General features: G+C 37.5%; 1 protein-coding gene across 2 annotated transcripts; it reads right to left on the bottom strand.

Annotated features, from left to right (window-relative positions):
- Nucleotides 1-1,363: 1,363 nt before the first annotated feature.
- Nucleotides 1,364-26,686, bottom strand: ela3l (elastase 3 like). 2 transcript variants are annotated; one of them, XM_028805158.1, is made up of 8 exons: nucleotides 26,585-26,686; nucleotides 24,801-24,889; nucleotides 21,187-21,284; nucleotides 20,656-20,784; nucleotides 16,435-16,571; nucleotides 6,277-6,422; nucleotides 4,055-4,207; nucleotides 1,364-1,425 (listed from the first exon to the last, which is right to left on the bottom strand). In XM_028805158.1, the coding sequence occupies exons 1-8, from the start codon at nucleotides 26,622-26,624 to the stop codon at nucleotides 1,408-1,410; spliced, it is 810 nt and encodes a 269-aa protein (XP_028660991.1). In that variant the 5' UTR covers nucleotides 26,625-26,686; the 3' UTR covers nucleotides 1,364-1,407. The 2 variants fall into 2 exon arrangements, with proteins under 2 accessions (XP_028660991.1, XP_028660990.1); XM_028805157.1 differs by lacking the exon at nucleotides 1,364-1,425 and having other exon boundaries at nucleotides 4,031-4,207.
- Between the last annotated feature and the right edge of the window lie 119 nt (nucleotides 26,687-26,805).

Raw genomic sequence — 26,805 nt, 5'->3', positions numbered from 1 at the left:
TGTATTGCACCTGTATTATCCCTCACTGTGACTGTAACTGCCATGTCAGAAGTTTTGTTTCTTTTTAAGCTTCTTTCTTTTTCTGATATGTGTTCAGATGTATGTATGTATGTATCTATTGTGGTAGATAGGGGCGCTGTCGACCCCTTGAACCCTCAGACAACACGTTGTGACACCAGGTAAAAGTCCAATATTATATTTATTATAATAACAATGGGCACAAAGCACCTCCACCTCCACTATACTCTCAAAAATCAATAATCAATCACAATAACAATAAACAAATCCTCCACTCCACCCAGCAGCTATGTCGCACTCCCTCCCAACTCCGGTCACCGCTGGGATCTCCCACAGTCCTTTTATAGTCCCTGACCCGGAAGTGCTTCTGTCCCTCAGTTCATGTGATTTCATAGAACTTCCAGGTCAGATGGGAAACTCTCCTTTTCTTCAGCCCGGCCATCCCTCACACTATATATCTATAAAAAGCCAAATTTCCCCCTGGGAACAAATAAAGTTCTCTATTCTAAACATTGATTTCCTAGTAGAATATGACTATGTATCTGGAAGTAGGAGTAGGACACATCTTGGAATGAGTTAAGAGGAAAAGAGGGGGTGAGGGATCATTACAAGAGAACAAGATTGAAAAGGAAAGAAATGAAAATTTGTTATCATTGGCAAGACATTTGGACAGAATGCTCTCTGGTGATTGCTTTAGTTCGGTTTTCATCAGCCCTAACAGATTATTTGGGGCAGTTTATTTAGGAACATAGAGGTTGGGCAGCAACCTGATTGTCAAAAATATATCATTTGATTGAGGGACGGATGGCTAAACTGAAAGGTTTTTTGTGGTGTAACAGTTTTATGATTTTGTGCTTGGTTACATAAACTTTTCCACTTGGATTTTATAAGGCATTATAATATTATGAATGTTATGAAAACATTTTGTATAATTGTCAAAGGGCGATACCTAAATACACAAACCACAGTAGGTAAGTGGATCAGACCTTCAATTCGGGTGAATAAGGGCAGAGCCGACTAGTATGTGAAACAGCATCAGTTTTAAAGTAGGAGAGAGTATATGCATTTCTTGTTTTAGAGATGTTCTCTGTTTTTTTAAGTGCAGAGAGGTTTAGAAAAGTGTTTCCAGATAAAAAAAAGCAAACAAACATAGAGCAGACACAAATATACAGAGAGCCGAACTGTCAAATCTGTGTCCTGTCTCTTTTTTCCATCTCAGTGCTCATTACAGTATTTATGGTGATGTAAGCACAATGTAATGGAAACACCACATATGACAAAAACAAGAAAATACACTGTTAAAACTAGATTTTTCTCAAAATTAACAACAAAGTACAAAGTTGAATTATTTGCAGATGTATTTATTAATAAGACAAGTATCTTCTTAAATTAGTTTTCAGCAATAGCCTGAAAAACAAACAGAAGAAAATATGTTACAGAAAAAAATCAATTAAAATGTATTTTAAGTCATAATTAATTATTCGCAAAACAATGTCAAATTATAATGACATAGGTCCATAAATATTTGGACAGAGACAACTTTTGTCTAATTTTGGTTCTGTACATTACCACAATGAATTTTAAATGAAACAACTCAGATGCAGTTGAAGTGCAGACTTTCAGCTTTAATTCAGTGGGGTGAACAAAACGATTGCATCGTCGTTATGTCATTATCAATTAAGCAGATTAAAGGCCTGGAGTTGATTTGAGGTGTGGTGCTTGCATGTGGAAGATTTTGCTGTGAACAGACAACATGCGGTCAAAGGAGCTCTCCATACAGGTGAAAAAAGCCATCCTTAAGCTGCGAAAACAGAAAAAACCCATCCGAGAAATTGCTACAATATTACAAGTGGCAAAATCTACAGTTTAGTACATCCTGAGAAAGAAAGCAAGCACTGGTGAACTCAGCAGCGCAAAACGACCTAGACATCCACGGAAGACAACAGTGGTGGATGATCGCAGAATCATTTCCATGGTGAAAAGAAACCCCTTCACAACAGCCAACCAAGTGAACAACACTCTCTAGGGGGTAGGCGTATCGATATCCAAGTCTACCATAAAGAGAAGACTGCATGAAAGTAAATACAGAGGGTGCACTGCAAGGTGCAAGCCACTCATAAGCCTCAAGAATAGAGAGACTAGACTGGACTTTGCTAAAGAACATCTAAAAAAGCCAGCACAGTTCTGGAAAAACATTCTTTGGACAGATGAAACCAAGATCAACCTCTACCAGAATGATGGCAAGAAAAAAGTATGGAGAAGGCGTGGAACAGCTCATTATCCAAAGCATACCACATCATCTGTAAAACACGGTGGAGGCAGTGTGATGGCTTGGGCGTGCATGGCTGCCAGTGGCACTGGGACACTAGTGTTTATTGATGATGTGACACAGGATAGAAGCAGCCGAGTGAATTCTGAGGTGTTCAGAGACATACTGTCTGCTCAAAACCAGCTAAATGCAGTCAAATTGATTGGGCTGTGTTTCAAGATACAGATGGACAATGACCCATAACATACAGCCAAAGCAATCCAGGAGTTTATTAAAGCAAAGAAGTGGAAAATTATTGAATGGCCAAGTCAGTCACCTGATCTTAACCCAATTGAGCATGCATTTCACTTGTTGAAGACTAAACTTCTGACAGAAAGGCCCACAAACAAACAGCAACTGAAAGCCGCTGCAGTAAAGGCCTGGCAGAGCATTAAAAAGGAGGAAATCCAGCATCTGGTGATGTCCATGAGTTCAAGTCTTCAGGCTGTCATTGCCAGCAAAGGGTTTTCAACCAAGTATTAGAAATGAACATTTTATTTCCAGTTATTTAATTTGTCCAATTACTTTTGAGCCCCTGAAATGAAGGAATTGTGTTAAAAAAATGCTTTAGTTGCCTCACATTTTTATGCACTTGTTTTGTTCACCCCACTGAATTAAAGCTGAAAGTCTGCACTTCAACTGCATCTGAGTTGTTTCATTTCAAATTCATTGTGGTCATGTACAGAAGCAAAATTAGAAAAAAAGTTGTCTCTTTCCAAATATTTATGGGCCTAACTGTATATATGTAACTGAAAATGAATTGATACTCTTAGTATTCAATTTCTAGCCTGCCCCTGTCCATAAGAGAATTCTCTGATTCAGTCAGCATTTATAGAACTACTGATTTTGTTTCACAAATGAATCTTATATGTATGAAAATAAAATTGCAAATTGTGTTATTTCATTTTATTTTACATTTTTGCAGAATCCTTGCACCTAGACTTTGAAAAATAAATAGCAAAATAGAGACTACATTTTCATTTAATAATTTTAATTTGCAATTGAGAGGTGCAATTGAATTCATTTATTATATGTTACTCTTCATTATTATACAGAATGGGACGATGGAGGAGGGACTTCTTTCTAATTATTATTTGTGCTGGTAGTTTAAAAGATCTACATAGTATGTGAACACCTACTTCACTGAGATTTTAAGAAAAAAAGTACACCATAGATGACCCTAAAAGGTCCTGAAGTATGGCATTTTTTCTTGTATGCTACATTATTATGAACATCTTTGTGCTACTTAGTGTTAGAGCTAGCAGCTTACTGACTTAGGAATAGGTATTTTCTATAATTAATGATTTTAACTTTATGAAACTTATCTTTTTAACATATTTTTATTACTATATCTTCCCTTTTGACCTCTTGATGACAAAAAAGAGGAATGGGGATGAATTATGCATAAAGATGAAAAGGTGAACAGAACCCATCCATCTATTTTGTAATCCATAGCGTAATACAATACCCAAATGATGTGTTATCTGAATAATCAACTAATATTTAATTTGCCTGAATAACCTTTTCATAAGTGCATATATAAGTATTCCTCTGTTTTCATAGATTACTGTATTAATATTGTTTATGGTGCATGTTAATGATACACAAACAGTGATAAAAGAGAATCTACTGCTGCTACACTTATTTGTTTGCATACCAAAGTATGAGCCTAATAGCATTGACATATTTTAAGGGTGTATTTGCTTAATAAGAAGTGCTAACTTGTACCTTTTCAATCCAATCATTGAAGGCTGACACGCGAGTGAAGACTGTTGGTTTCTTCTCATAGTTGCAGCCCAACCCAGACACAAAGCTTGCGATACCATGAACCTCCCAGATCCCATGACCATTCCTGCAGTTCAGGGGACCACCAGAATCACCCTGGAAAAGGACAAAACTCAGTAGGATATCTGTATTTATAATACATACAGCTCAAAAAATTAAAGGAACACTCAGAGTATAGCATCAAGTCAATGAACCTTCTGGGATATTGATCTGGTCAGTTAAGTAACAGGAGGGGGTTGTTAATTAGTTTCAGCTGCTTTGGTGTTAATGAAATTAACAACAGGTGCACTAGAAGGGCAACAATGAGATGACCCCAAAACAGGAATGGTTTAACAGGTGGAGGCCAGTGACATTTTTCCCCTCCTCATCTTTTTTGACTGTTTTTCACTAGTTTTGCATTTGGCTACGGTCAGTGTCATTACTGGTAGCATAAGGCGATACCTGGACCCTACAGGGGATGCACAGGTTGTCCAACTTCTCCAGAAGTATGTGCCATTGCCAGAAGGTTTGCTGTGTCTCCCAGCACAGTCTCAAGGGCATGGAGGAGATTCCAGGAAACAGGCAGTTACTGTAGGAGAGCTGGACAGGGCCGTAGAAGGTCCTTAACTCATCAGCAGGACCGGTATCAGCTCCTTTGGGCAAGAAGGAACAGGATAAGCAGTGCCAGAGCCCTACAAAATGACCTCCAGCAGGCCACTGGTGTGAATGTCTCTGACCAAACAATCAGAAATAGACTTCATGAGGGTGGCCTGAGAGCTCAACGTCCTCTAGTGGGCCCTGTGCTCACTGCCCGGCACCGTGGAGCTCAATTGGCATTTGCCACAGTTATGCTGCCTGTAACATCATTAAGCATGACTGGTTTGGTGGTGGGTCAGTGATGGTATGGGGAGGCATATTCATGGAGGGACGCACAGACCTCTACAGGCTAGACAATGGCACCTTGACTGCCATTAGGTCACTCAGTCAGTCATTATCCAACCCACTATATCCTAACACAGGATCTCAGGGGTCTGCTGGAACTAATCCCAGCCAACACAGGGCGCAAGGCAGGAACAAATCCCTGGGCAGGGCGCCGGCCCACCGCAGGGCACACACCCACACACCAAGAAAACACTAGGAACAATTTAGGATCGCCAATGCACCTAAGGTGCATGTCTTTGGACTGTGGGAGGAAACTGGAGCACCTGAAGGAAACCCATGCAGACACGGGGAGAACATGCAAACACCACATAGGAAGGACCCGGGAAGCGAACCTAGGTCTCCTTTCTGCGAGGCAGCAGCGCTACCACTGTGCCACCATGCCACCCCTGCCATTAGGTATCGGGATTAAATCTTTGGACCCATTGTCAGACCCTATGCTGGTGCAGTGGGTCCTGGGTTCCTCCTGGTGCACGACAATGCCCGGCCTCATGTGGTGAGAGTATGCAGGCAGTTCCTGGAGGATGAAGGAATTGATACCATTAACTGGCCCCCACACTCGCCTGACCTAAATCCAATGGAACACCTCTGGGACATTATATTTCAGTCCATCTGATGCTGCCAGGTTGCACCTCAGACTGTCCAGGAGATCAGTGATGCCCTGGTCCAGATCTAGGAGGAGAACCCAGGACACCACCTGTCGTCTCATTAGGAGCATGCCCTTATATTGTCACACATGCATACAAGCACGTGGGGGCCATACAAACTACTGAGTATGATTTTGAGTTGCTGCGATGAAATTTTGGCAAAATGGACTAGCCTGCCGCTTCATTTTTTTCACTTTGAATTCAATCCTCTGTAGGTTGGTAATTTTCATTTTCAACAAACGATATGGCATCCTGTCGTTCCTAACACATTACCCAGTCCATATCAGTATAGATATCCAGCAGGTTTTTTTTTCCCTTTGAGATCTGATGTGTTTTCAAAGTGTTCCTTTAATTTTTTGAGCAGTTTATATACACACACAGATCAGGCACATCATTAAAGCTGCCTGCCCAAAATCGTTGTCTTCAAGAACTGACTGTTCACCATCAACCTATTATATCATACCCTTTGTCAGTTTAATAGGATAATCATCATGATTCACTTCATCTGTCAATGGTTTTAATGTTGTGGCTGATCAATGTATATTTTGAATCTGTTGTCATGTTACACAGTATACATCTTTTTTTGTCACCACTACTTACATTGCATCCACCAACAATGCCATCACCTCCTGCACAAACCATAGTGTTTCTTAATCCAAATCCCCACCAGTCTGGTTTAGAACAGGTGTCATAATCTACCACTGGCATAAGAGCTTGCTGTAAATTGTCAGAAATTGGTCCATTTGCTGCAAGAAATGAACAAGAACAACAGAATCATAATGCAAAAAAAAGACAAAAATTCTCTCGTCACAACTCATCTTCTTACCTTCTACTGTGGAGAAAGAACTTAATTTCCAGAAAGGGTAAAGTCCACATTATAATTTTCCATTTTTTCAGATTGACAGTAACTTTTCAAAATACATATTCTCTGCATAGGCAGGTAAGGTGTATTAATTGAGGTGAGTTACATTTCTGATGTTTACAGTATATGGTATGACAAGTTGCAAGCTGGCAATGGGTTATCAGAAGCAAAGAACAAGGTGACATGCTCACCCAGTTTGATGTGAGTGCTGTAACGCTACTTAGCACGGGCGTCTCTATGGAGACTGATTGTGAGACATCATGGAACATTGCTGCACCTCCTGATGTTGCCCTGGGTCCTCTTTTTGAGTTACATGTTCAATTCAGGCAAATTCCAGCTTCATTCAAAAGAGAATAATGGAACTATCATTCCCTCAAGTTTGCCAAGAATGAGGTTGTTCTGATCGATGGGCAACATAAAAATGATCCACTGCCACCTGGTCTGCACTTTGTGCTGAATAATGACTTATTCTATGTGTAGCTGAGCATGAGGGTGAGGTCATTGTTTTTGGTTCCACTAACTTAGAGGCAGCAAGTCTACGAACTAGCAGATACCCATCATTTAGGAGCCCACTTGGGAAGTGAAAAGACATTGGAACAGATTAAACTCTGGTTTTATTGGTCGGAAATTAAAGAGGGTGTCCACTTCTTTTGTGCTTCCTGTCCAGAATGTCAATTGTGGGAGATTGCTCAGACAGACTGTTCCCCTCTATTCCTGTCCAGCTCATCTCATTTGAGCACATTGGGGTAGCAATTGTAAGACCCCTTGAACCCTCTGCACGTGATCATAAATATATTCTGGTTAGAGTAGACTATGCTACATGATATCCATATTAGTAGGTTATTCCCCTGAGATGAGCCAATTCTAAAAACATTGCATGGACATGGTTAGGGGTCTTTGCACATGTCATCATCCCTAAAGAAGTTCTAACGGACCAAGGGAGGCCATTCACCTTTGCCAAACTACTCAAAATTAGGCACTTAAAAGCTGTAGTACACAATACTAAACTAGGATGGTCAGCAAGGATGGGAGGACCTGGGATCAGTTACAAAGCACCTTGAGCATGGGAAAGGCACCCTGGGGATTATTGGATATACTAAAAGAAGGTTGGGAGGAAGAGGCGCTCCCTTCCACCAATATCCTTGAACATATTGTAGGACAGACTGGTATTATCTATTTTACTATTCTGGAACCTGAGTCCTGGCTTAGCAAACTGTTGCCAGACACTCTTGTCGCCAGCTAAAAGTGCATGAATGGGTCTCAATTCAGAATGCAACCTCTGTAGCCTTATTTGATAAGATGATCAATACCAAACCATTTAACAACGAGGGACATCTGTCTCTAAGGCACAAAATGGACTCAAGTTCTACACAAAGGACCATAAATCCAGGACGAGTAACATTGATGGGCAGAATTTTGCACCAGTGGTCATTAGAACATTAGAACAATCTAGACGAGAACAGGCCATTCAGCCCAACAATCTCAGCAGTTCTATCATCTTAATTCTTCTAAAATAACATTGTCTAGTTCTGAAAGTCCCTAAAATCCTACTGTCTACTACACTATTTAGTAGCTTATTCCAAGTGTCTATCGTTCTTTGTGTAAAGAAAAACTTTCTAATGTTTGCATGAAATTTACCCTTCACAAGTTTCCAACTGTGTCCCTGTGTTCTTGATGAACTCATTCTAATAAAAGTCTGTATCCAATGTAATAATTCCCATCATAATTTTAAACACTTTAATCATGTGTAGCCCGTCTACTCTAACTGTGTGTAGAAAGGGGCCCTGAGTTGTTTACTCCAATGCCTAATTTATTATGATTCTAATTACTTTAATATTTTGAGTCTCGGGTCACTATGAATAAAACATTATCAAATAATTCTAGCAATACACTGGTTAGATAATAACAAATAATGGTAAAAGAAATTACCTGTTAACATTCGTTCCTAACCCAATAGTTTATTTCACACCAACTTATAATAAACACCAGGAAACTGGGTTATAAAACAATAATGAATTCCCCGTTTAATTATAAGTCAACCAACACAATTAATAAACTGAAAATAATCAGGAACTATATTACACTATTAATACTAAAAAAAAACACATTCAGTCTTGTCACTCTATTTGAAACAAAACGTTGCAGGCCTGATTTGTGGCTTGGGAGCGTTGCGACCAAAAACTTATCGGTCCTTTCACTCCAACAGGAGCAACAAAATAAAATGAAAAAGGTACCTTACTTGGCAATGTTATCAGTCCAACTAATCTCTCTGACCTCTCTGCCTCTGTCTATGCGCAGGTAGCCGCTGTTTAGTAAATCCAAAAATGTCTCCGTCCTCCAAATAAGCAAACGTCCACCATTAACTTGTAGAGCTGAGTTAACTCCTGCCTCTGGTAGTTCGCTCCGTTACTCCCCTCGTTGAATTAACAAGTCGTTCCTCACCAGATAGACCCTGCGAATATCTAATCGAACTTCTTCGTCTATCTCAGCAGTTCGTATCCCGGTAAATTATCTGGTTGATAATTTATCTCTCAAACTTTCTGCTACACCACCTTGGTGTCACGTTCTCTCTTTCCTTTTTCTCTCTTCCTCCAGCCCTTCCGTTTTTACTGCCACTTCCGGTTATCAAAATAAAAGTCATCATAACTACGTAAACAAACTATTACACTAAAATTAACAGTTTACAATGCAACATTTACATTTTTACATTAATTAGAGATTTAAACACATTTCTATCTGGGCTACACATGTTTCCTCTTAATCTTCCTTTCCTTAAACTGAAAAGGCTCAGCTCTTTTTAATCTTTCTTCATAATTCATCCTGTGTAGCCCTGGAACCAGCCTAGTTACTCTTCTCTGGACACTTTCTAGTGATGCTATATCCTTTTTGTAACCTGGAGACTAAAACTGTACATGGTACTCCAGATGAGGTCAAACCAGTGCATTATAAAGGTAGAGCATAACCTCCTTTAACTTTTGCTCTACACTTTGTGCTATATAACGTAACATTCTGTTAGCCTTCTTAATGGCCTTTGAACACTATTCTAGAAATTGATTGTGTCAAGCCAACTACAACTCCTACATCCTTCTCATAAGGTGTACATTTGATTTTCTGACCTCCCATTGTATATTCACACCTAACAAACCTAACATTTTTACTTCCTACATATAATAATTTACATGTACTAACATTAAATGTCATCTGCCACAATTCTGCCCAAATCCCTTTGTAATGATTTAATAGATTGCAGATTATCATCTGCCAACTTAACCAGCCTGTTACTTATATTCCTATTTATATCTATTAAAAATAATAGTGACCCTAGCACTGACCCTGTCTTTAAATCAGCCAATTCTGAGAAGGTTCCTCTCCCCATAACCCTCTGCTTCCTGTGTCTGAGCCAATTTTGTACCCATCTGCAAACAGCACCTTGAACTTCCACTTCTTTTACTTTGATACCCTGTGATGCACATGTGGTACCTTATCAAATGCTTTCTGAAAGTCAAGATAAATAATATATGCTTCACTTCGAACATACCCTTTTGTTGTTTCCTCACAGAATTCCAGCATGTTAGTAAAACACGACCCCCCCCTATTCTGAACCCATGCTGACTGTTCAGTAAAACTCCTGTTCTTACCAGGCGTTGTTCAATCTTATTCTTAATAATTCCTTCCATTAATGTTCCAGTGATGCATGTTAAGCTTACTGACCTATAGGTACTTGGATCTGCCCGGTCATCCATTTTATATAACAGGATAATATTTGCAGTGACTTACTAAAAATATGCATCAAAGGTTTATATTTATATATACTCGCTACTTCTTCATTTCTGAAGACCTCACAGAAATACAAGTTTAGCACATCTGGCATTTCACTGTCTGTATTTTTTACATTTTTTAATGTAATTTTTTAATTCTAAGAGGATGAACATATGTGCACTCAAGAAGCCAATGACCCAACTCTTTTCCTCCCTTTAAAAACCCATGTTGACACACTAAATAATTGCTCTTCTGTCACTACACTACAACTTGACCTGGCCATAATTTGGCTGCCCATAGCCAGAACGCATAACTGATAGAATATGGCTGAGACAGAGGTCGAGCAATCCCTTTACTCCAGGGGGCAATTGTGTTGGACTGAAAAGGTGGAATAGTCATCTGTGTTGGAGTTTGGACAAGGATGCCATTAGTCCAACCTTGCTGAGGGACATTGTGGACAGGAGCAAAAGAGAGAAAGTGACTGTATTAAACCATGCATTCATCTTTCTAATGACGGTCACTGACTGATCACCAATTGACTTAGCAGGTGTAACAATATTAGCATCTGAAGACAGTTTGTGTAAAACCCTGGAAGAGAAGACTGCAGTGTCACCTGCAACCAGAAGGTGCAACACAAAAGCCAAGAAGGAGACTATCCTGAACAAGGAAAAGAAAGTGCACTGAAAAATCCTTCCATGTGTCTGAAGAAAACTGACCAAGAAAGGAACCAAGCACCGCTCACCTCAAGCTATCATTATACTTTGATCCTGAGAACTATTAACTGCAGTTTAATAGAGTGGACAAACCAGCTAATGCACAATGGTATTAGAGTTAACTGTAACTAAAGATACTAATCTTGTGAACGATAAGTTCTGGCTATTATGAGTTTCTCATTCTAAATTCAAACGGAATGGGCAAAACAGCATTTCACACGCACACTGAGATAAAGAACTTGGTGTGATGGGGTTGATCCCTGAGCCTAGGCAAAGGGTACCAACTGTGAGCAAATGAACAGCACTTGCTGGCAATAGAAACTCCATAACCAGCCAGAAAATGTATCCATCTTAACCTCATGAATTGAAAATTCAGGATTTGTAGGGAGTGTGCCTCTTCCTATAAGAAAGGAAAGTTCTACCTAATCCAAGAGGTAGAATTGATATGTTTTGTGCCTTTTTCTACAGGAGATTAAAAGTTAAACTAAGCTTTCATTATTTTATGTTTTGTGTTGTTTGTCTTTTGCCCATTTATTGACGTTGTTCATAAATTGTACAGATCTCTTCATATTTCTAGTGTCCCAGCCAGAACGTGAAACAGAGATCCGACACCCCTTTACTGCATTAATTTGCCATCCCAAGATGAGTGTCTTATTGATTATCTATCAATCAAAAAATCCTACATCATGCAGTTAAGCAATAAATAAAGTTTCAGCCAAAATTAAAAGAGAATATGGAACATGCATAATCAGACCAGGCTCACTATTATGATTGATGCTCTACTCTGCATGAGTTCTAGCCAGGAGGCCTCATTCCCATCTTCCATTCCAAATTAATGGCACGTTGGCAAGACCCATTCAAATATAAGCAGAGAAAGGGACTGGTGGACTATTTGGTTAAACAACTGAATTGCTGAAGAGCAGAACAAGTATACTATGTTAATTTGTTGAAACTGTGAAAGGACAGGGAACATGATCCCTACTCCGGAAAACCTTGTTTCTTCTTTGCTCAGAAAACAACCCTTAAATTTTTTGCAATTTTGATTCCCAAATACAGTAGCTGGAGGAAGCCATCTTGTCTATCCTAGAAGTGGTGAATGAGCTACCCGGAAGAACTTCTCTTATTGTGCATGACATCATTACTGAACCAGGAGTTACAGTCTAAAAATGTCTGTATAAACAAGTGAAAGTGTAACGTGACATTAGAAAGATGCTAGATCTTGGAGTGATAGAGGAGAGTCATAGTTCCTGGTCTATTCCCATCGTTCTGATTCTATAGCCAGATGGAATCCTGGTGTGTTTGCAATGTCTTTTCCTGACTTAATCAAGTTTCTCAATTCAATGGTTATCCAATGCCACAAGTGGATGAACTCCTCGAGTGACTTGGTAAAGCCCAATATTTGAGCACTCTTGACTTGATTAAAGGGTGCTGACAAATTCCTTTAACAAAATCTACTAAGGCGAAGACCATGTTTAGCATCCCAAGCAGCCATTGGCAGTATCATATACTCCCATTAGGACTGCATGGGGCACAAGCAACCTTAAAATGTCTGGTGGATAAAGTGCTTCGTTCCCACAATGCCTATATTACTGCCCATTTAGTTGATGTTGTCGTCTATTCAGGAAGCTAGGAGGAACACGTGAAGCATGTACAGGGTGTACTTCTAGCACTAAGGGAAGAAGATCTTCAAATCAACCCAAAAAATTTTATTTTGGTTTGGTTGAGGCTAAATGCATGGACTTCTAAGTAATCAGAAGTACAGTATGACCACAGTGTGCCAAAGTTGATGCTGTCATAAAATGGCTCAATTCCAAAGACCAAGCAGGAAGTCCAAGCTTTTTTAGGAATAATGGGGCAATACCCCTTCGGTCTGTCCCACATTTCTCCGAGGGGGGTGGCACCCTTGATAGATCTCACAAAGAGGTGGGTCCCTAACTTGGTGCTATGGGATAACTTAAAACAGACCCTTATGTCAACTCCTTATTCAAAGTCCTACATTGTCACGGTTCTCTCCATGCTAATGCCAATGTGTCACACTTTCTAAGACTTAATGTAAGTTATTGGGCTTGGTGGCCAATGTTTAACTGTGGGTGCAGTGGATTAGACTCTTTGCTCTTTGAATGAATAGGGCATTGAGTTCAGCTCTAGCCTTAATAATCTGTTGCTCAAGATCCTTCTCAAACAACAGGAGGTGCCTTTTTTTCTAAACTGTCTAGATTTTAATTCAGAGATTATTAGGAATTTAATATGGGCTTGGTGAGTGAGAATGTTTAACTGCAATGCAAATTGCATTAGAATAATGTATTGAGCACTGGTTACATGCAAGAAAATCCTGTAGTTTATTTCCAAGCTGATGACAGAAATGTTTGATTTTGTAAAAGAGAGGTGGTGTATTTCAAGTGAGGGATACATAGAGCGGAGAGGAGGTTAATGAAGATGCATAAAATAAACACAATGATCTAAAAGACACAATTAAATAAAAGATCAATTTAAAACCAATAGAGTTATAGAGTTAGAGATTGTATTTTATAATGGACAGAAAAAAGAAGGCTATTGCTGAGGGATTTAGGAAATGGTCGATACAATGTTTACATAATGAACTTCTGCTTATGCTTTGCGTAATTTTACCTTTTTTCCAAATGTTTCATCTCTTTAATAGGATTTTGATTTTCTTTGTGTATTAATGTCCGGCTTTCATTCTGGATAGCACAGATATCATTCCAATGCACCAGTTTTCTCCATATTAATTAATATAAATATTTTCCTATAATAAATTTCTTATCAGTTTTGTATTGTATTTCATCAATAAAAGTACAAGTTCACTTAATGTGTTGCAGTTAAAGAAATAATTTAACTGGAGGCTGCAAGTACAAAGACCCAGCACATTCAGATGAAGAGGGATGGAGTTTGAGGCCCTGAGGCTCCAAGAAATAATATTAAGTTTAGCTATTATCAAGAAAAGTAAATGATTAATGAAAGAATACAAACAAAACAGGCAGGGAAAAAACAGTGCTCAACAACTAGTGAATTCAGAATATGATCTAACTTAGATGAAGTTTTACACAACTCGGGATCCCATCGTCCCATATTACTACTCACTGATCAGCAATACCCCCACAATATCAATACCTCATCAAACTCAGCAGGTTTCCTGTCTTTCATATACGCTGCATATTAATTAAAACAGTAACAAAAAGCAAGAGAACTGACAGCTCTATTTTGTGGTCATTATTATTTTATGAACACCCTTGCATTGGTGCAGTCACATTGTTTACATTTTTGCTATGATGATTGCTGGTCAACTGACATGGACATCACATTATACGTTATCACCCCCTGTCTTTTTAAGTAAGCTGTGTGCAGCTTCAGGCATTCAAAAAGTGGATTCATTACTGAATTATTTCAGCTTCTAGCTAGAGTGAAGGCTTGAGTTAAGATTTTCCTTATTTAGAGTATGATTTGGTTCAGCAATTCTGGTTTTGAGGTTTAGTTCTGAATAATTCTTCTACTAGTTCTGATCTCAGCCTATCCACTGATTAATATTTCTTGTTGCTCCTTTAAAGTTTATGCATCCCTAAATTCTTTTCTCAAAATAGGACACTCTCTTCCTTCAAAGTGTCCATAACATACATCAGGGCAGGAAGTAGATTGTCATGATTGGGAGGTTTCTGTTATTTTAGTTGTATCTTTTGTACCTTAAAAAGTATCCTTTGTGAGTGCCATGAAGGACAGATGGACATCCCTGCTGGACGACAGCATGACCTCTTGCCAGGATGAAAGGTGCCAGGGGATGGACGAGCAAAAGCTGGAGGCCACGAGCATTTCCTACAACCTGGAAGTGCTCCCCACAAGTCATGCTGGGTCACTGGAAGGCATTCTGGGTCCAGTATAAAAGGACCCTGCTGCCTTACCTCAGAGAATCAGAGTTGGGAGGCAATGGCCGACACTGAACTGGAGGCAGAAGGAGAGGAATGAGCTTTGTTGATTTTGTATTATATATGGTTGTGCTTTATTGTACAAAGTGCATGGAAGATTAAAATTCATTATTTTAATCTGTGACTGTGTTGGGATTAATCAATGAGTCCGGGGTTTGGGGCTTAGAGGCATCCCCTACTGGTTAAACCTTTTTCAGTGTCATTATTTTTTACAATTTTAATTTTATGAATTACAGCTGATACCACCATTTTTTTATTTGATGTTGGCAGTGGGGTTCCACTTCCACCATATGTATTTGGGATTTAAAACAAAAACTTCTATGGTGGTTAGCTAAATTAAAATGATTCTTTAGAAATTTAGGCATGTGTATAGTAAATGTTTTGAACCTTGGTTATTTTAGTATTTTTTGATGTTCTGGTTTTGATCTTTGCATGTTACTTTTAGATTTTGATTTTATCCTCATTTGTCAGTACATTTTTTTTCTTCCTCTGTCTTTTTAATTATAGTAGAACAGAGTTGGAACCAATGAATTTATCTGTTGCTACAAGAGCCTAATCTGGAAAGTCAAATATGGGGTGTGATAAAATGTGGCTTAATTTCAATTTAGCTGGGTACAACAAAAACAGGTGAAGATAGACATCTCACTCATTCCTAATTGCAGGACTCATCAAACACAGCTGTGACACTGTAAAAGGGCTAAAATCAAGAAAAAATGGAGAAAATAACTGTCATATGAGATCCCTTGGTCTCAATGAGCTTCTTTCAGGATGCAAACTTCATGAAGGGAGAACCCAGGATGCAAACCCTGGTCTCCTTAATGTGAGGCAGCAGCACTATCACTGCACCACAGTGCCACCCAAAACCATTAGTATAATTAAAAAATAAATGAAACCAATGAATTCTTTAGGGTATAAACCCCTAACAGATGCAGAAAAAGGAGACCCTGACATACAGGGATTAATAGTGAAAAGAATGATTGCAGTAGGTGCAAGATATAGAAGCTCATGCTTTAAGCAGCCATCACAATGAAGTGTCACATGATTTTCTCCAATCATTTATCAATTTCTAATTCTACCTCTGGCCCTCTAACATGCCTAATAATCAGTAAGAGGATACTGTGCTAATAACATTCATTTTCAGTGGAGGCAAACTACACAAATATTTTACCTTTTATGTCAAGACAAACATCAACAGAAAATGTATAACACTTCTAGGTAAGTCAAAGCCCAAGACAAAAATTAAATCCCATCACATTGTTTCTTGAATAGAGGCATTTGCAGCATTCAAAAACGAATAAAAAAGTGAGACTACATTTGTGCATTAGGAAAAAACAACAACTGTGTATTCAATTTACAGACTGAATCTTGACCTAACATTTAGGTCATTGTTCTGATTCACAGCTAATTCACATTACTATAGGCTTTGAAGAAAAAACATATTTTTCTGCTCCTGGGTGATGCTCATACAATACTGAATGAATTTACTTACTGTAAAGTCGGCCCCAGCCTGTGATGTAACATGGTTCTTTGTTGGGCAGGATTGTGCCAGGGTCAGGGATGCATGCCAGCTGGATACTGCTGCTCAAAGTAACATGTTCAGCCAGTTTAACAAGTGCAATATCATTCCTAATCAGAGGAAGACAAAGAAGCAAAAGTAAATGGTTTAACTGATATGTAAGTAGGCCTTCATTTTGTTGTGTTATATATTAGTATTAATAATATTATTACTAATGGATAAGTTTAGTATTTGTCCATAAGTGAAAATTATGTTTTAATTATTATAGTATACATTATTTTGCCAATGAAAGATGATGTTCTTTAGTGAAGCAATTTTTGTAAAACAAAATCATGTGGTTTAAAACAGGGTCAATGGAGCATCAATGTAAACTTGAAAAAAAACCTTAAAAGTTTGACTTAAGTCAAAAATATTCTCAAGTATTAATCTGTGTCTTGGGATTGCATCCATATCGTAAAACAGCATATGCATGTTTTTTTTGAAAGTACAGTGGACCCTTGACTTACGAACTCAATTCGTTCGCGAGGGCTGGTTGTAACTCAAGTTGGTTGTAAGTCAAGACTATTTTTCCCATAAGAAATACTGGAAATACCCATAATGCGTTCCGAACCTCCCACTGCAACACTTACTTAACCTTTTCATAATAAAAAAAGGGTTGTATAATGTGCATAATTTACCAAAACACCAATAATTTTTCTAATGTACTAACCAAAAAGTAATAAAAAGTGCCTAGCCTACCAGAAACAACAATTTCATACTGTACTCACCATTTAATTTGACATCTTTGGGCTGCAGGAAGGGAGGAGGATGATAATGAAACTGAAAGTTTTTTAAAGGCTTTCTTTAACTTGCGCTCAGGCATTTGCAATCATTTCAATAGCTTCTTTTGCGTTAATTTTAATCTCCTCCTGCCCACAAGTTATTCTGATAAGAATTTTTCTCAGCATTTCCTTGCGATGATACAAGGAACTGTTTCTGAACTCTTTTTCTCCCAGGTAAGAGAATAGGGTTTATCCCAGCTGGTATGCCAGTCCATCCATTATTATAATATACATATAATAATAAATACATTTTAAATAGAAATTAAATAAATAAAAATTGTGAACAGTAGTTGACTACGATTTTCATTGTGATTGTGGCAGAGATTCAGATCTCAGACTTTTAAGTTAATTTCTTCTGTTGTTGAATTCAGTGATTTACACCTGGCTTTGAATATCTGAGGGTTTAGCCTAGCAATATCATACATAAACCTTGGTACAGTTTTACTTTATCTACAGTGAAGTATTTTACTAACTAAACATTAAGCAATCAGTACTTCAAATATATTATTTCAGTAGCCTTCTTAGCTGCATTCAGTGGTAGGCTAAGCTATTGTAGAGACATTCTTGACTATGTATGCTAAGTTTTTTTCAAAAATTTTCTGCTTGGATACATAGGGCAATGCACTAATAGGTGCCATCGTGCATATGTTCCATCGATATTACCTATGCTTTGCTTTAGATGTTTTGAGCCCTGGCTTACTTTTAAATCATTTTTCGGCATTTAGAGAAATAGGTTGTTATACCCAATTGCACACACACCCGTCAATACTCCCACTCACACTAATTTGGAATTGCCATTTCACTTAATCTGCATATGTTTAGGGATGTGGGGGGAAACTCCACTTTCACACAAGAAGAATGTACAAAGTCCACATGACCAGCGTCTGGGAGGCTGCAGCACTACCACGTCTCCCTAAATAAGAGATACTCATCAATGCAGTATTCAGATTGCTGGTTAATGACTTCTGGTGTGGTGTGGTGCTATTTTACTTTCTTAATTGCATGAAAACTCCATCCACAATATTGGTTGTGATCAGACAACTGAACAGGTCATCCTAAAGGCAGATCATCCTAAAGTGAGTATTGGGAAATTTGAGGTTTCTGGTGTTGGAAACATCAATGAATGAAGATAAACATTAGTGCAGAAAGTGAAAACAACAGGAAAATATTGTGTTAAGAACAAATAAGAATAAGACTATTTAATTTAACAAAAAAAAAAAATTACAGCATTAGTTTTGGGGGAAAAAAAAAACATGGCTTTTTTTTGGAAAACAGAAAAAACATTTTGCACTGGTAAACATTTTGATATTTTGTGTGGAAAATAGTAAGAAATAATGTTCTGGGGCCAAAGTTATAAAACTTTTCCTGGATGTGATTGTGAAAATATGCAGAAAACAGGAAAATGAGTACACAAAAAAAATCAGATCTATAAAACATGGCATATACACAGTTCTATGCAATTTAGTTTTATGAGTTACATCTTGTAAATATAAGTTTAGAGATCATATGCAGCCTTTTAGCACCTCTCTTCTGCATTCTGGTGAGCAGGAAAGGAGTAAGGTGCCAGCATCTGACATGGCAGATACCAAACTGCTGAAAAAAATTAAAGGAACACTTTGAAAACACATCTTGCTGGATATCTATAATGATATGGACTGGGTAATGTGTTAGGAATGAAAGGATGACACATCGTTTGATGGAAATGAAAATTATCAACCTACAGAAGGCTGAATTCAAAGACACCCCGAAAATCAAAGTGAAAAACTGATGCGACAGGCTAGTCCATTTTTCTGAAATTTCATTGCAGCAACTCCAAATCTTACTCAGTAGTTTGTATGACCCTCACATGCTTGTATGATTGATTGCCTGACAATGTAGGGCATGCTCCTAATGAGACAATGGATGGTGTCCTGGAGGATCTCCTTCCAGATCTGGACCACAGTATCACTGAGCTCCTGGACAGTCTGAGGTGCAACCTGGTGGGATTGGATGGACTGAAGCATAATGTCCCAGAGGTGTTCTATTGAATTTAGGTCAGGCGAGTGTAGGGGCCAGTCAATGGTATCAATTCCTTCATCCTCCAGGGACTGTCTTCATACTTTCAACCTCATGAGGCCGGGTATTGTCGTGCACCAGGAGAAACCCAAGACCCACTGCACCAGAATAGGGTCTGACAATGGGTCCAAGGATTTCATCCTGATACCTAATGACAGTCAAGGTGCCATTGTCTAGACTGTTGAGGTCTGTGCATCCCTCCATGGATATGCCTCCCCAAATCAACACTGACCCACCACCAAACCGGTCATGCTGAACAATGTTACAGGCAGAATAACGCTCTCCACAACTTCTCTGGACCCTTTCACGTCTGTCACATGTGCTCAGGGTGAATCTGCTCTCATCTGTGAAAGGCACAGGGTGCCAGTGGTGGACCTGCCAATTCTGGTATTCAGTGGCAAATGCCAAAAGAGCTCCATGGTATAAAAAATAAACAAAATTCAGAACCTCAGCTTAAATGTTAAAAGATCCAGTGACCATAATTTTCTCTACCAGAAAAAAATGACATTGCTTTTCTACAGTTATCTAAGTTATTGTCTGCAGTGTATTATTGTCATTTTAGTGTGGTATAATTTGCAACTTAAAACACTTAATGCAGTTTGGATGATAATGATATGTTCTGTTATTTGCTTATGTAAATGGGTGACAAGGAGATTACACTGTATTCCACTTAATTTCTGACTCCATACCAACCTTAATTCTATTTGCTCCTAGCTAACAATATTTATAATTTTAAAGACTTCAGAAGAGTTATTGGTCTGACTACAACTGATTTCATGGATTCCCTATTTTATACATTTTCTGTTCCCATTTTCCCTCCAATCCACCCTTTGTCTTAGCAATTTCATATCTATTTCATATCCTTTCAATTTAATTAAAGCCCTTTTCTAAATAATATTCTTTCTATACCCACTAGACTCTTTATTTTTGTTTTCTAATTGCTTGCCTCTCTTGTTGCCAACACAAATCTTCTTTTGTAGTTCACTGTCAGAGCACAAATACATTCTATCAGTAATTTATTTTCTGCTGATGCTCCCCAGGAGTATGGTGGTATTTTACTTCTTCTTTACTTTATAATGTTAGCTTTTGCAAGAGGTTCACTGAAGACTATATTAAATTATATCCATAAATTCGAGCATTGTGGATCATCCCGTATTTGCCAGGTTATCTATAAAAAGGTGCTATTTGTGATTTCACAATCTTATTTGACAGTAGCGTGGATTGCTCAAAACACTAGACAATTATGAAAAGCCAAATTATCATTTAAAAATATCTCAAAGTGCACTTCAAAATTTGTTATTTGGATTCTTTCACTCACCCTAGAGCAACCAGAATAGGGTTCCATTTTTCATGAACAATCATCTTTTCCACAAGAATGGCCCTGGAGTCTGCCTCAACTTCCAAAAGGTTGTGCTTTCCCACTTCAACTCTATAGGTGAATGCTTTGCTGGGAGGAAAACAAAGGAATAAAAATTGCTGTTAGATGCAACAATAAATGTACAGTATGTGAGAAAGTAATGAGGGTAATGATCATGTGAGCACCTCATTTTAGTTCATTTTTCCAAATTCTGAAAAATGATTTATTTACTAATAGTTCTTCTTTGATATTTCCACAGACCTCTGTTCTGAGCCATGCCATGAAAATTCTCAGTGTAATAAACCAATTGCAAAGTTGTTTAGAAGCACATATTTATTTCTAATTAAAAGGTTGCTTATAATTTAATCTCCAAAGAACTGTAGTTTCTCTTCATCACCTGAGGTCATTTTGGACATTCTATTTATGAACAATTAAGGAAAAGCTAAAATGACAGTAAACTAGAAAAATGCAAAATGAAACAACCAGACTTACTTGATACAGTGTGCAGCTGTCATTACCCAGTTAGTAGAAATCAGAGAGCCTCCACAAGTGTGCCTCCATTCATCATTCTTTAGGTACTGCAGAGAGATCTTCATGAAAGAGGAAACCATATTATAGGCTGGCTTGAAGTACTTATGTGTAATGAAACTGTATCTTGACAAAAGCAAACCTTACCAGGGTGTGTACAAGAAGCATCTTAAATTATAATGAAAGCAGGTTTATTATAACAATTGCATTATTGCAACAAAAGTCCAGGTTTGTTGTTTTTTCTGTAATAAATTGCACGAGTCATACCAAATTTCATTTGGTGTATGATTATTTTCTCCCTAACCCTGTGATTCCAGTGCCCTGTATAAATTTGTAAATATCTTCCATTTTGTCACATTGACAATAGTGACATATTACGGCCTTTATAATCTTGATTGCATTTTCAACACAGTAAAGTACAGCTACAATTCTCATTATAAATGAACCTCGTTGAAAATATAACATTGGATGATTTCTCAACCTTACCTGTAAGTGCACATTCAATCTCAAAAACAAATAAGAAACACTAGTTGTCATCCTATATCTCAGGCATTCTTACAATTTATTTCCTGCTTAAATAAAATGATTGCCGATAATCCTTCTGTTTCACTGACCAAAACCCTAGGTGAATCTCTGTATATGCTTGTCTCTTCTGATAATTAAGTCTTACTCAAATAAGACTTAGTAGATGAGAAGTCCAAGGCTACCACATGACTTCCTCCAGTAAATGCTTCCTTGGGTGAGTATTGTAACACATTTAGAAGCTCACAAATGCTTTTGAGTACTCTTTACAATATCAGAGAGCTGCTCCCTAAGACAGAACTAACTAAAACATTTCTGACCCTTTTGCCTGAAGATTACTTTAAGGATTCTGAGCTTCCACTGCTTTTCGCTTATTTGACTGTAGTGTGGAGTAACAAACTTGTTGTCTTTAATTCATTTTTTTTCCTGACTAAATTTCATCTATTTAAAGATGCTGTCCTAATAACTTTATTTTTCTTGTTTCCTGGTTTTTGCTATTTGCCTTTAACCTTCAGCGAATTAACAGCCACCACACTCACCCACTCTTTCTTTTCACTGTTTTTGTTACATATAGCTCAGTACATCCAGTGGGGCGCACAAGGACCATCAGTGAAAAAAAAAATCAAACTTGAGGCAGGTAGCGTGTCCACAGTCTGTGAAACAAGTCTGGTTGCATTTTTGACTCTGTGTAAAACTCTTTATTCTAACACCTTGGGCAAGCCTTCATGTTATCATATTTAACTGATCAGATTTTAAACTGTCCTCAGAGACACACATTCTAAGCTTGTATAAAAACCCACCCTTCACTGATATGGAACATGCTTTGTAATTCAATTAATCAAAGTGCAATAGTGCTGTCACCTAAGGGATCTATGTGCAGGACATGTTGTAGATCAACTCAGGCTGTATTGGAAAGAGCATCCCATGACATTCACAAAATGAGATTTCTGTGTTCATAGCATGTGAATTCCACCACGTTCTTTTTATTGTTTTTAATAAAAATTCAACACACAGACACATAATGTAATATCCCTTAGTAGCACCAGAATCCAAATTTTAGAGCAACTTTAAAAAAAAAGTCCAAATTAGTGTAAGCTGTCTAAATTCATGCAGTAGAAGTACATAATAAACATGAATAGCTGTGTCAAATAGTTTAAATATTAAAATATGTGCTTCAATTACAACATTTTAAAGTCTAAACATTCTCAATTGTAATTGAATTTTGTAATTTTTTAGACTCTGATAGAGGTCCATAAAGGGCTAGATCCCTAGTAAAGGATCAAAAATGTAAATTTTTTTTTACAATTTTTTCAGATTTGTAATCACTGACCTTGACATAATCTAAAACAATACCCCTCAAACATATATTTGAAATTTCTCATTTGTAACCTTCTCGGAGGTGCTCTTAGAGGGCTAGAACATTCTGTAAAGAATCAAATCTCAAAAATATTATCATATATTTGTGAACAGCAACCTTGAAATAGCATAAAATGAGACTCCACATGCCTATATTTCTGAGCCCCACTTTTTCAAAGTTTTGTGAAAGGAGTAACTTGGACCTCTTGTAACCCGTTAAAGGGTGAACCCCTGGGGTCGGTTGATGTGGCATGCACAACTTCAAGTTCTTCCGATCATTTTTTGCTGAAGACACCTATTGGTTTACTCTTTACCATAAGGGTATAATTTCCAGCACAAAATTTGGTCCATAAATGGCCTAAAAATTAGTTTTTTTCCAAGTCTAGAGGGACAAAAATAGGGGAGAGTCTGAAAAAGCTTGACATCTTGCATAACCAGACATCAAGATACATTAAAAGATACAGTATCATATGTTGGTGTTTATTCATAGCGGTCAGCCAGTAGCTGCCAGACACAAAAAAACTCAACATTTTCCTTAATTTTTCACTTAAGCTGGCACTGAAGTCTTCAATCTGCCTCAAGAAAGATTTAAAATATGAAGAGGTAGGGGAAGTGACGGTGAAGGTGTTAGGGATGAGAACGGCGCCCGTACACATGCGCCGCATGGCTGCCCTGCTGCCGAGAGTTGATTCTATAGTAAAATAAAATAAAAATAAAAAGAGGAATAACCTTGTATGTCAATCATCACCCCATAAGCGGATAGTAGACATCACGTAGTATATGTGTACCAACTTTCAAGTCTATAGGTCAAACGGTGTGTGAGATACAGGTGATTTAAAATCCTGAACAGACAAATGAACAGCCACGGTAGTGTATTATATATAAAGATAAGTTGTTATTGCTTCTATTTTTCAAGTGTTCACCCTTAGAAAATGGACATTAATCAGAAATAGAGGGCTATACACCATTACATGCAGGCCTTGCTTTATGCAGCCACAGAGAGGACTCTCATAAAAAAAATAAATATTCTCACCATTAACTGGTATGTACTTGTGCTCCTAACATATGTATTGGACGTTGTGAAAATGCTCCTAAATATTAGTCCAAATACTACAGAGTGTGAAGATGCTTTTTCAGGCCTAAATCTCACCTTTTCTAACATGAAGTCCCTTTTATTGGTCCAAGTGTGACAAATTTGTATGCAGCTGTATGCATACATCATAGGCTTTGTTCATCTAAGGTTGGTGGCACTGTAAAGGACAAATTGCACCTTGGAATAACAATGAAGGTTAATTCCTGACAGAGAAACTAATTGGTGGGGTCTAAATTAGGTCTCAAAACAAAATTTGAGAAAACAATATTAATGCTATATTTTAGCTCATTTTTGATAAAATAATTTTATGTACTTTGGAAAAAGACCACACATTAATATGATATTATCCTTTAAAATCATATATTTGATCAAATATTCTTTTCCAAGATGCTGTTTCTTTTTATACTGAAGTAGAAAAATGCTATGCATTTGTGTACAAAATGTACAAATAAACATTCTCGTAAAAAGTTTCAGTTAACTTTCAATCCTCTATGTAAAGCCTTGTTACTAGAAAGACTATCCAGACTACCACATTTGCAAAGATGGTAGCCCAGCAGACAACCATATTAATTTAAAATTTGTCCATCCTTACAAAAAACTTTCTTACCTGCCATGGCCAGCTGTGTGGACGGGCGTCCACTCCATTCACCACCCTGGTGACAGAAGGCTCAATGGGGGGAACTCCACACCCATAGGCTAAAAGAAAGACATTCAACTTAAATGTGTCTATATATTTGACAAGCTAAGAAAATAATGAAAAATTAGCTAAATGTGGATCAGCAGTATAGACTTTGGAAGGTGACATCTCCTAATTTTCCTTTCTGTTTCTCTGGTTTCTGTGTGTTAATCTTTCTGAAATACCAATAGTCAAAACCATTTAGTTCATTATCTGGAGGGCCTGGCAGAAACCGTGTGGAAACAGAGCATTAACCCAGGTTTTATTCCAGCAGCATCAGGAGCAAGATAGGAACCAAGCTTGGGAGAGGCACATAAGACAACTGCAAGAGCCAGTCATAGAAAGTTAAAGTTTTAAGTTAAACTCATATTAATGTTTGCTTTATTTGAATAGAATATAATTTCTTCCATAGTCATAGACAATGGTATAGCCTTTTCCCCCTATAAGTTTGTAAGAGATGGAATCTTCTTGCTATAACTGAGAAATAGTGTGTTAATAAGCTTTAGTTGTGTTTAGAACAGGTCCCAGTAAACAGGGACTTGAAAGATCCATTTTTAAGTTAGAAATGGGATAAGCATACAGTTTTCTGACCGTTTTGAAATGGTTCAGAAATTATAAGTGATTAGTAACGATTTAAGATGTAACAAGATTAAGCTTTGAACTGAATTTTTTCTTATTATAAATTTTTTCCTTTTTTTTGCTATTTTAATTTTCTTTTTTGTGTGAACTGTTTTACTTTAAAATTTAACTAAACTTTCAAAAAATGAAGATATTTTGTCTGTGGAATCATTTCTGCGCGTCAGGCCTTTGTTGAATCCCATTTTTTGAGTTAGAGCTGCAGAATTTTGGAAACGTTGGGAAAACACAGCTACAACAACTATATACCAAATATTACTCAAATTTGTAAAATGTATACTTGCATTTTACCTGAGAACTTGTTACAGCACTCTGCACTTGAACTCAGTGAAGAGTGCTAAACAAAAATAAACTGAATTGAACTGAAGTATTGCAAGTATCATCTGCATCAGCCATATTACTTGGTTCTAGCAAATTCGCTTGTTGCTGCATGTGTCTAGCATAAATTCATTATCTCCTGATCTTGTCTACTAGTACGGTTCATCAGAGTGAAGAGATCAGATACTTCACTAAACTATTTAATACATTTTGGCTTAGCATCTGTTTTTGGTTAATTAAAAATATATGCTATCCAAAAGTTGGCCAAATCACTCCTTTACTCACTTTCTCTTTATTTTTCACCTTTCATTTTTCCTGCAATTCCAAGGCTTCCATGCTATCATTAGTTCAAATGTCTTGTCTTCGCAGATAACTGTAGCACATCATCTCTGTTCTACTTTTTTCTGATCTTTTCACTTATTATCTTCTGCTAATTTTTCTTTCAGCTTCCATTTGAACTCCATATTTTACTGATCACTTCTTAGTTGCCTCTTAGCAATAAAAGTAAGTGGTATTAAATGGTACAGAGGCAAACCACTGTATATAGTAGTTGATTAGAAGATTTAATGAAGGAGTCATAAAGTAATACAAAAGAAGGGTTATGAAAATAGCAAGAGAAGAAGTATTAAAAAGAGCTTAAAGAGCAAAAGGACATCTGGAGTATTTTCCAGTACTTTGGAGAAAATGCATAGCTTTTTAATGCACAAGAAATCGATTCACTGTAGAATGTTTTAAGCATACCCTTTCAAAAATGTACATACCACTGACAGTGAAGATAGCAAGCAGTACGACTGGAATCATTGTATTCACAGAAAACAAAGTGTCCTTTGCTTGAGTTTATAAAGACCTTTTATCAATCTCAGGTGTAATTGTGTATATTTGATCATAAATCAGCCCACAGACTGACATCACTGGAAAATCTCTTATCTGCACTTGCAAATATATTATTGTCATGTGTTCAGATCCCATAGGAGTCATATTC

This window comes from Erpetoichthys calabaricus, chromosome 7, assembly GCF_900747795.2.
Source record: "Erpetoichthys calabaricus chromosome 7, fErpCal1.3, whole genome shotgun sequence".
NCBI classification, from domain to species: Eukaryota; Metazoa; Chordata; class Cladistia; order Polypteriformes; family Polypteridae; genus Erpetoichthys; species Erpetoichthys calabaricus.
The sequence above is the reverse complement of the archived record's forward strand: the minus strand, read 5'-3'. Positions and strand labels throughout refer to the sequence as shown.